We start from the raw sequence: 10906 nt of genomic DNA, 5'->3' as shown, positions 1-10906 counted from the left end.
TTATTGGAATATGTTGAAAGAATAAATTATAATTCAAAATTTAAGACGAATATTGTATTTTAATTTTTTTTCTTCTGTATTTTCAATACTTTCAAAAAAGTATAACATTATCTTTTTAAAAAAATGAATACGGTTGTGACACGTTCACTCCACTTCTACACCTGTTATTGTTTTGGTAAAACACACTGGAGAATCATATATTAGCTTGATAGGAAATTCGGTTTGCTAACATCAAAGTTTGAGGATTCTTTTTCGAATACATTATCATTTTGGCAAATAAAATTTATTTCAAAAAATTTGACATTTTAGAAAAACAAGCAGTTATTAATCACTTTTTCCTTCCCTTCAAATGGGTAAATAATTACCGCATTAGGTGTTTACACCACATTATATATACCTTCTGTTCCAATTAAGTGTACTTTTAATTAAGTGAGATGTTTAAAGTGGGTGAAACATAATTTAAACAAATACTCTTATAATTAAAGTCTAGGGGTGTGTAAAACATTTAAAAATTTATTAGCGGTTGTGCATTTTACTCCTCCCTTTCTGTTAATGCAACTTCAACAAACAAGAAATATACAAGAATCAAACTTCATAAACTTTCAATCTATCATTATAATCAAAAGTAGGATCCTCAAAATTCCAATAAGACTTCGTACACAAATTGGGCAATGGAAGCCAATACAAATTATTGACACAATCTTTCTCCAACATCAAAAATAATATACACCAAGTCGATGTGGAAACTGAAATAGTAAGGATACAAGAACACAAAACACTTGAAAAGAATGGATGAAAAAATGGGAAATCGTGGAGCTACAAGTATGAACCTGAGTGCGTTTACGAGTTTAGCTAACTGACAGTGTTTCAGATCACGCGTGCACAGTCGCCTGCATCACATATCAATACAGCCGGCCCTTGGTTGATATGACTTGCCAACTCGGGCTGGAGCTTACAGTACTCGTTCTTGACAAACGTTGCTGCTTCTTCTGCTCGGTCTGCATCTACAAATGCAAGACAGCAGCCTCGGAATCCTGCACCACTAAACCGCGCCCCAAGTACACCAGGAGCCTTCAGAAGAATCTCATATAGCTGTATAAGTGGTTCACAACCTGAAATGATTAAAGTGAAGTGCAAGATTACCAAGGTTTACAGTCTAGTTTTACCTGTGGGAGTCTTTGACACAATAGGTGTGAGTTCAACTCTCACCATTACCCTTCCCCTTCCCTGATCCCCCAATGTAATAAAATTATCCATATGAAAAACAAAAAGAGAGAGAAAAGTGCAAGAAAATCGGTTATTATTGTCCCTCGATATAAATTATCAAGAAAGCTATTTATCGGCTACTACTTTTATAGGTTTTATAGATGTAAATGTAAACAGGAAATAATTGATGATGAATATAAAATGAAATTCAGATATCAAGTATGAAAATCAACACTTACCACATTCGTAGTTTTGAATAGAACTTAGACCAGATGCTGTAATAAGCTCTCCAAATTCTTTAAGGTTTCCGGAAGCCCAAGCCTCAAGTCCTAAAAAACCGCACATGATGTTTAGATATGAATGGACTGTCCTAAAAAGTATTAAAAATAAAAGGAGTAAAGTTCTGTAAAGAATAATACCTTTCAGGACTCTCTCATTTTCAGAGAAATAGTGCTCTGCTCTTTTAGCTAGGTCGGGTTCTAATTTGCTCTGAGAAACATTTCCAAAAACATGATACGAAATACAATTGATCCATAGAAATAAGTAAAAAGATTTTCACTAAAAGATGTCACAAATGACATTGCAAAATGATGGTTAAAAAGGGCAATCCGGTGTCCGGGGAAGGACCGCACCCAAGGGGTATGATAAAGACAGCCTAACCTAATGCAAGCATTAGTGACTGCTTCCACGGCTCGAACCCGTGACCTATAGGTCACACGGAGACAACTTTACCTTTGCTCTAAGGCTCCCCTTCAGCAAAATGATGGTTAAGAAGGCATAATTAAGCATCCAACATTTACTTGTGGATTTTACCTTGTGGGCTTCAAAAACTTCTGGTTCAACTGCATAAACAATAGACTCGTTATCAATAACATCATCATTAAAATGGCATCACTAATTCAACGACAAAAGCAGGCTCAGTATTCTACCGTTTGATAGAACAGGTTCCACTTCTTCATTCCCTGAAGCTCTAGAAGTTCAGTGTTACGAGTCAGAAGAAGAAAAAGGAAAATAGCCTAACAGAAGCGAAAGCTTTGGTAGAAAATCAATTAGATCTCATCGCAACTTCATCATGCTTATTCAATAAGAAGGGTTTGTTAGTCTTAGGAATGCTTCAAGCTTTGAGGGAAATCCAGAAGAAGGCTTGATATTCAATCATTGAAATAATGATTATTGTTTGATAAATTTCCATTAGGATTTAAATCTAGCATATTCTTCTTAACGGAGAGTCACTTACAACTAGGATTTTTTGTTTCATCTATCCTAGTATATTCCATCAATAAACAGGCAAGCATTCCATGACCATAAGTGGATACAAGCTTCAAACAGGAAATAATCTTACTGCAACAATAATTTTGCAGCCTCTTGACACTCTGCAACTCGCCGATTATATCCAGGATTTGTTGTCAATGCTTGTTTCAGACCTGAAAAGGCCAGCAGTATCTTGTATGCATTACCTAACTCTCCGTCATGATTGTTTTGCACCTCTGGAGGGCGTATCAGTTTGTGTTTTATGGTCTGCACATGCAGTCTATAATTGTCAGAGTTTTCTACAGAATGTGAAATCTGTATCAGAAGAAAACAACAAAAGTTGCCATAATGTAAAACTGAAATCATAATAAGAGGAAGGTTAGAGAAAAATGACATGAACGACGAGGCAAAGCAATTCATCATCAAAAACCTTAACTTCCCAGCTTTGGATAACAAACTATTTCTACTTATACTATTTCTTAATTTTCCTCCTTCCTTTTGGCGTAACTTGTAAAGTTGCTGGCATGTGACCAGGAGGTCACGGGTTCGAGCCGTGAAAACAGCCTCTTGCAGAAATGCAGGGTAAGATTGCGTATAATAGACCCTTATGGTCCGACCCGTCCCTGGACCCCGTGCATAACGGGAGCTTAGTGCACCGGGCTGCCTTCCTCCTTCCTTTCTTGCACGAGTTATGCTTGCTTAATGTTCTGATCTCTATTATCCGGGAGTAACATCTAGACCCTTTTCAGATTTCTCAAGAATATTGTACGCTAAAGGAGGAGAAAAGGTATCATTTTTAGCCGGTTGCAGGGGGGAAACAAATAAAAGTTCAGGGGCATGAAGAGTTTTTTGAAAATTTTAGCTCAAAACTCAATAAACATATATTCCCTCTATCCTATTTTATGTGACACTTTTCGCTTTTCGAGATTTTAAACTTCTTAATTTTGACGTGTATTTGGACATAGAATATTTAAGTTTTTCGAAATAAAATTTACATATTTGAAAACTACGTAAATATTATATAAATCATAATAATTAATAATTCAAAATATTTAAAAGGCTTATGAAAAAATTACGGTCAAAGAATAACTCGTTTGACTCTCGAAATCCGAACATCACCACATAAATTGGGACGAAGTGAGTAAAAATTATTTGGGAGAGATGTTGGGTATATAAGAAAGTATGCATTTGACCCTTGTGACGTGTTTTATAGCCGTGCGAACCTAGGCCCAAAGTGGACAATATTACTAGTGGGCTGGCCGTTACAGATGGCATCAGAGCCACTCCCGTGCAACCTTGGCGATGGTGGGGCTAACCTCGATCAACTGAGTTTAGGAGAATCCCACATCTTTGAGAAGGTGGTGGGGCGAACCTCAACGAGGATGCTTAATCCCTAGGGGAGGGGTGTATGTGACACCCAAGCGAATCAGACATCGGCAAAACACGAAAGAGATACTAGGTATATAAGAAAGCATGCCTTTGACCCTAGTGACGCATTTTAAAGTCGTGCAGGCCTAGTCCAAAGCGGACAATATCACTAGTGGGTTGGCTGTTACATTTAGGGGTCGTTTGGTATGAGGTATAAGAAGGTATAGTACTGGTATAAAAATTTAATACCACCTTAATACTTTGTTTGATTAGCAAACCTGGTATAAGTTATCCCGGGATTAAAATTAGTACCGGGATAACTTATACCTCGTAGAGGGAGGGGTAATTAGTGCCGGAATAACTTATACCTTCTTCTTAGAAATTATGCAATTGTCATTTTTAATACAACATACCAAACAGTGGATAAAAAACAATACCAGGATAACTAATCCCAACATAACCAATCCCAGCATAACTTATCCCGACATAAGCCGTATTCAAACCAAACGACCCCTTACTTTGTGGGAATAAACACATTACCTTGCAATTCATGCAGGTCAAACAGCCATAGCTTGATAACAATATTGCCGACTGATCCAATATGCCATTTTTCAGACCTAAATATTCGTTTTCAATCAGCCTGCATGCAACAAGAGATTCGTACAAAGGCATTATAAACAAAATAGCAAGCAACAAAGAAAAGACCATTCTACAAGTGGCATACCTATCATATTCAATATTTTCTGTCGGCCAAACTACAAGATCATTCGCATGTTCAAAAGCCAATAGATATGCTATACCAACCTGTTAAGCATGAGAGTTGTTAATTGCAATCCAGAAGACAAAGGAAAGTTACACTGAATAGGATATCTAAGACACTTCTAATGAACTAATATCACTATAAGAAAAGAACCAAAGATGCAAATCAAATCTCTTAAAAGAGATGAGTGACAGTGAGATCTCTTTTCCTTCAGCGATGCAAACAGCCAAAAAAAAAAAAAAAAAAGGTCCATTGGAAAGGCCTCATGGATCAGGAGAAATAACTTCACCAAACCTCAAAAACTTTGCAAACAATGCAAAGTAAAACTATGTTTCTTGATAGTCTAATTAATTCAAATTCCAAGGTGGTGAAGGAAAAGACAACTTACAGCTGCAGAAGAACTGAGACCTGAACTGTCAAGACCTTCAGAACCACAGATAAGCCCAGTGATACCCTGCAAAAAACAAGTCTTCGACAAGCTTGGTATAAAAGAAAATATATAGTGCACACTAAGGTTAAGGATGCAAATTGAAGGACAATGCAAAAGAATGCAGATCAAGGTGACTGAGAATAAAATTGTTTTAGCACACATGAAAAGTTCCTTTGACAGAATGTATCCGAGAGTAGAACTCCGGAATCGAACTTAGAAACCACACTTTTAAGTCAAGGAAAAGGATGAACGCAGTCAACAACATAAAATATATCATATGACGTCATCATTTAGAGCAGCATTTGCAATTTATTTAGGGTACATTGAGAAAGCTGAAAGAAACCATGATTTTCAATACGTCAAGGATGAAGATAATCTGGAAGCACATTCACAAATGCAAATGGGAACCAAACCAGATAAGTGAAGATGTGGAAAATGCTGCAACATTTTTCCAATTAATTAAAAGCTTGCAAACCCATTTACTCCATCAAGCATTCTCAATTCTTTTAAAAGAGATCTTGTTCAGCCCCGTCATCATTTCTTGGCACTCTGAGCTTGGTATCCACAGCACAAATCTAGCTCAGGGAATTTTCAACTTGAGAATGCAATTAGGAGTCCACAACTCATCCAAATTTATACTACAGCTAGAAGGTTAGTAGGCAGTCAAGTGTTTCCCTTTGTCTTCCTTGTTTCAGTAGTATTAGTGTTAGTATGGTATTATTTTATCCTTAGATGGCTATTACTACATATCTTGTATTGTATTACTTGTTATCAGTACTTCTTTCGTCTTTTATTTTGCTATCTTAGTCTCAGTTTTCTAAATATCTTGTACTGTTATTACTTGTTATCAGTGTGTCTTTCATCTTTTCTTTAGCTGAGGGTCTATCGAAAACAGACTCTCTGCCCGTCCAGGGTAAGGGTAAGGCTGTGTACACCTTACCCTCCCCAGACCCCACTTGTGGGAAGATACTGGGTCGTCGTTGTTGTTGTTGTTCTAGTATTCTCCCTATGACTGAGCTTGACCTGGGAAACTAGTCAAAATCTTGAAGCTTACAACAAGACTAGTGGATCTAAAATGATCAACTTCCAAGGAACAACCTTTTTAAGAACCAGACAGGCGAGTAGGTTCAGATGATTACAATACACGAACTGTAGAAGGAAGTAATCGGGTTTGGAGCATTTTCAATATATTGTTTCATGTATATGTTCGATGAGAGATGCGAGGTTGTTTCGTCCACTTAAAAGCAGAACTAATGGTTTTCCCAGTCCATTCCATCTGGAAAAAGAAACATCTAAATTTCCATAAGTTCAAATCTCAATTTTATAAAAAATAAAATAGAAAAACTTTACAAAGCAACAGTGGAATAACCAAGGGCCTAATTCTTGCATACTAGACCTGGTGACCAATTTTAACACACCTACACAGGATAATAATCTAATCTACCTAATTATACCCTCCTTGCAAGGTTTTTCCGACATATAGCTTTATTAAAGAAAAATCAGAAATCAATCTAAAGTTGATCCTTATCTCCTTAATCATAAGCATTCACAACCTGGGGTCTTATAAACTAAAGCCAAAACTCATCTATCATTCCGGATCTTTCTCTAATTTCCACTTTCAAGCCATTTGACACAGTTTCTTCTCACCTTTAAACGAGAAACTTTCCTCCCCAACTCTCTCTCTCCAATTCCTCAAGTTCATTGAGGAGCCCATCTTGTTCCACGCTGTTGATGATCTTAATAATTTTCTTATTGAGGATCTTTAGCTAATTTGAAATATCTTTGTGAAAACCAAATGGGAACAACCAAAAGCATCATCTTCCCAGTAACCAGTAATCAAAAAAATTGCAGAGGCATGGTGGTGGCAATATATGTTTTCAAAAAATTATGAATGGACTCCTTTCTGGACAGGAGTAGACGGATCAAAATTGTGGAAACAATCATCTCGTGAGTTCATAAGAGATATAAGAAGCAAAGATGGAAGGAGCTAATTCTATATTAACGAGCTAGAAGTCACCTATGGACTGTAGAATGGAACCGACGGAATGTAAAATTTTAGAGCTCAACATCTAGAACCAGGCAGTTGCAATTAAGAAAATGAGAATCAGCAAGTCGATGGAATATACTTAACTCACTTTAAGTAATGAATGGAAAATACTCATATTCAGAGCAGGTTACAGTCCTTTAACAGCAAAGATAAACAAGCTAACAACCATTCTGCTCTTAAATGTGAAAGAAACTTCTTGTAAACCTCTATAGTAGAAATGGAATCAATTTGTTTGGCGGACCAAGGATATTACAAATGTCTATAAAACAGCAGGAAAAGAAATCTTACTAACCGTTTTCAGATGATTTCCTTTGCTTTGTAGGGCGTATATTGCTCCTCTAGCATAGTTACCCCATTTGCATTCTTCCTGAGGTTTGGATGAGTCAATTTGTTCATTTAAACCATTTTTCTTGGAGATATGCTTAGGAAGCTGAACTTCATCTACTCTGTGAATTTTAAAGTTGCGAAGCATTAGATGTAATGCTTTTGTTAGGATTTATACTATTGAATACATGAAACTATCATGACGGGAAAAAAAAGTACATGAAACTATCATAACCTATCTTTTTGAGAGGGCTAAAACTAATGAATGCAGGTAAAAGTAGAGCATCAAAAGGTTAAATGCATAAAGCAATCATAGGATTTTCCACATTGTAGAAACTAAAAACTGTGCTGTATCGCTATCAACTTGCAGACTTATGCTGCAAGTCAACCGACATGAGATTGTAGATATCAAAGTAGTTACACACTAGTTATAGACTCATAATCTAGCAGCAGCAAAGACATATATATATATGGCTCCGAACAAAGATAATATTTTTAATGCATTTATAGATATCAAACTAGTTACATATAGTATGAATATGCCTAAGAAAAGCATTATTTACCTGAACCGAACCGAACCTTTAAATTGCCCAGATTGTAATGTGACCTACAAATTTGAAGTTATAGTCGAAAATGAATAGGAAGTAGAATACAAAGAAAAAGATTAGCTGAAAAGAGTTTAGTGAATATTCCATAGAACTTAAGCTCTTAAGCAGAGAAGGCCACATAGTGGAACAGAGAAGTAAAAAAGCTGCCTCAGCTTCCAGTGCTGACTGGCTAAACTACTCCAGTTTTGCAAAGTAGAAGACAGTCAACAGAATTTGAGTGGTGAAAAAGACACCGAAATGAGCATCAGTTAGGACGTGAGTAATAACTTTTGTTCTGTAACTATGTCTACTTATTTGTGTCTCAGTGGCAGCATTCCAGCTAAAAGGACAATTTCATAGCAACACCTATCAATTGACTTGTAGTATATGTACTCAGTACAGCACATCTTGAAGTTTGCACAACTATTTTTATGAGCAATAAGCTACTTATAACCCCAATGAAAACATAGAACTCGGCAGACTAAGGGATTTCGATAAGGACATGGCGTGACACATTATCCAGCCCTGTAGAGTCATACATACAGAACCATTTTAGCTCAAACTACGAACATTTAACATATTGTTCACGACATATAGACAATATAACATGTTTACATCGTTAAAGCACTACACAATTTGGCTATAATACATAAGAAATCATACCTGGGTGTCATTAGAAGGAACAAAACCAAGTAGTATACCCCTATTGATTGTCATAGCTGAAACAGTTCCCCCCTGAATCACATTGAAGATCACACAATATAGATTTTGTGTAAAGGTACAACTGCAAATAATTATCCTTAGGTACCAAGGTTTCATATGACGGACTCAAGTTTAGAAATGACGCATAGTTGGTTGATTGAATTTAAGGCAGATCATGAAGATTCATACGCTAATGTTTTATTTACATAAGATATAGAATCCTGTTATGGAATATATTAGATCTGAAGAACAGCAAGTAGAAACCTTGTCAGTCAAGAACCATAATAGAAGGATGTCTGGTTAAGCGATTGACAATTAAGCGATTACATGTGGATAACAAGTGATAACTAATATACTTGCCTGATGATCAATGTGAGCGCCCAATGGACAAATCCTGTAAGGTGATACAACCACCCTGACCTCTTGAGCATCTCTACCAGACATTTCGGCGACTTTCTGTCTTAATTTATCCAACTGCACTAGTTACAGAACCAGGAGTTTAACAACTGTGACTAGTACATGAGGTCGGGAAGATTAGAGTGAAACAAGATAAACCAACTTAGCTAAAGTTTTTTCCGAATTTTCAGTCTGTCTCTCAAATACAGACACACCAAGCTTAACTATAGCTACTTGCATACAACGCAATACAAGGATATTTGCACTTAGCTTATGTGGAATATGCTCAAAAGAATATTATGTTCATAGAAGTATAGGTTCCTTTAAGTTACGTTCCTCCAACCACACATGGCATTGTATTAGTAACATCGTGTACGACAGGTTCTTCCTTTCTTAAATACAGCACTCTCACATCAGTGGCGGATCCACATGTAAGGACCCTCATTCGACTGTGCAATAGGGTAAAAGCAAATTATTTTTGAATCCCCTTAAAATAATTTTTTTTTAGAAAAAAACTTCTAGTGTAGTGGTAAAGTGGTTTAAAAGTACTAGATGTGGCTTTCTAAAGAATTCCTAGCTCCCCCACTGTCTCACACACAGAAAAAAGGTAGTTTTAAACCATATTACTGAATTTAGTTAAACAATAGGCACTATAGAATAGGCATAAAATCATGACATAAGGAGTTTAGGAAAAATCATCACACTTCCATTAATACAGCACTATCACATACATAACCCCAGCTCTGTAACAGATACTAACGTGTTTTGTATCCACAGACCACAAATCTTCAGACTAGAATTGTATATTGGCACCACCACCACAACAACAACAACAACAAGTTAGGGTCGTCTATATTATTCCTCACTGACCATGTTACTCCATATAAACTCATCTCAACCCAATATTATACAAAATTAAAATAAAAAGTACAAGAAGTTTTTTATATTTTCTTCGGACTAGAACTGTATACTAGCATATCACAATTCTATTGCTATAACTATCTTGGTTTGTCTCCACAGTAAATTTGTGAAACAGCAATTGCAATCAAGAATAAGAATCAAATCAACAGCCCATTAAGCAAAAATCCGCAATGCAATAAAAACAACAAAATATAAACTATAAAAATGAAAACTTTACCTCAGATTCAGAAGGCCAATGACCAGAAAAAACACCCATTTTTGTTTTTTCGAAATAAATGTGCAAGAATGTCAATCTGATATAGCTTTCTTGAACTGGGTTTTGCTTTATATTTAAGAATAATAAATAATAATGAGGCGGAGAGTGAGGTTAAAGAAAAGGAAATTTGCGGGAACGAAGTGTTTTCGGTTGAAGGGTCATTTCCCCTTGATTTGATTTGATTCAATAATACCTTTGATTATTAAGTTTCATGTTCTGTATTGTCCAACGTAATCATACATTGCCATTTTCAAAAAGATTTTCCTCTTATTTCTTTACCGTATATTTTTTGAGACGATTAAGTGAAAGGTGAAATTGAGGGCCGCACTCCACCGGTCTTACCATGTAAAGAAAAGTGGAAGTGTGTGTCAAACTGTCAATCCCGCAATTTATGGTTAGAACGATGTGTCCATGTTCCTTTGTTTTTAACTTCACCCAAAAATTAAATTTTCCTCCTATTTAGAATAGAGCTTATTCATATACACTGACAAGTGCAAAAGGTAGGTTATTAAATATTTATTACACATTCACCAATTACTGCTTATTAATTAAGTTATTTAAGTGATCTAATAAAGTTTAAAAAAAATTATACCGCCAATGCATAAAGCTTAAACCTTTTAGAATGTGAATTTCTCTCTTTTCTAGTTAGTGTGTTGTC

The 10906-nt window shown here is 35.9% G+C and overlaps 1 protein-coding gene across 4 annotated transcripts; it reads right to left on the bottom strand.

Moving 5' to 3' along the window:
* Positions 1-591: 591 nt before the first annotated feature.
* On the bottom strand, positions 592-10525 carry LOC104086802 (galacturonokinase). 4 transcript variants are annotated; one of them, XM_070187927.1, is made up of 14 exons: positions 10210-10525; positions 9036-9149; positions 8637-8708; positions 7950-7993; positions 7355-7508; positions 4974-5054; positions 4550-4629; positions 4366-4465; positions 2549-2772; positions 2136-2176; positions 2020-2048; positions 1626-1695; positions 1446-1535; positions 592-1112 (listed from the first exon to the last, which is right to left on the bottom strand). In XM_070187927.1, exons 1-14 carry the CDS (start codon positions 10246-10248, stop codon positions 868-870), a joined length of 1383 nt encoding a protein of 460 aa, XP_070044028.1. In that variant the 5' UTR covers positions 10249-10525; the 3' UTR covers positions 592-867. The 4 variants fall into 4 exon arrangements, with proteins under 4 accessions (XP_070044028.1, XP_070044030.1, XP_070044029.1 ...); XM_070187929.1 differs by having other exon boundaries at positions 2549-2724; XM_070187928.1 differs by having other exon boundaries at positions 4974-5039.
* Positions 10526-10906: the final 381 nt, after the last annotated feature.

Source organism: Nicotiana tomentosiformis, chromosome 11, assembly GCF_000390325.3.
Source record: "Nicotiana tomentosiformis chromosome 11, ASM39032v3, whole genome shotgun sequence".
Taxonomy (NCBI): domain Eukaryota; kingdom Viridiplantae; phylum Streptophyta; class Magnoliopsida; order Solanales; family Solanaceae; genus Nicotiana; species Nicotiana tomentosiformis.
Note: the sequence above shows the minus strand (reverse complement) of the source record. Positions and strands in the feature narration are given on the sequence as shown.

Coding starts and splice junctions, on each gene's coding strand:
- LOC104086802 (XM_070187927.1), bottom strand. CDS start 10,248: ATGGGTGTTTTTTCTGGTCATTGGCCTTCTGAATCTGAG. Junction 7,509..7,949: donor AAAGGTTCGGTTCGGTTCAG/GTAAATAATGCT, acceptor TAAAATTCACAG/AGTAGATGAAGTTCAGCTTC. Junction 4,630..4,973: donor GTCTCAGTTCTTCTGCAGCT/GTAAGTTGTCTT, acceptor CATGCTTAACAG/GTTGGTATAGCATATCTATT.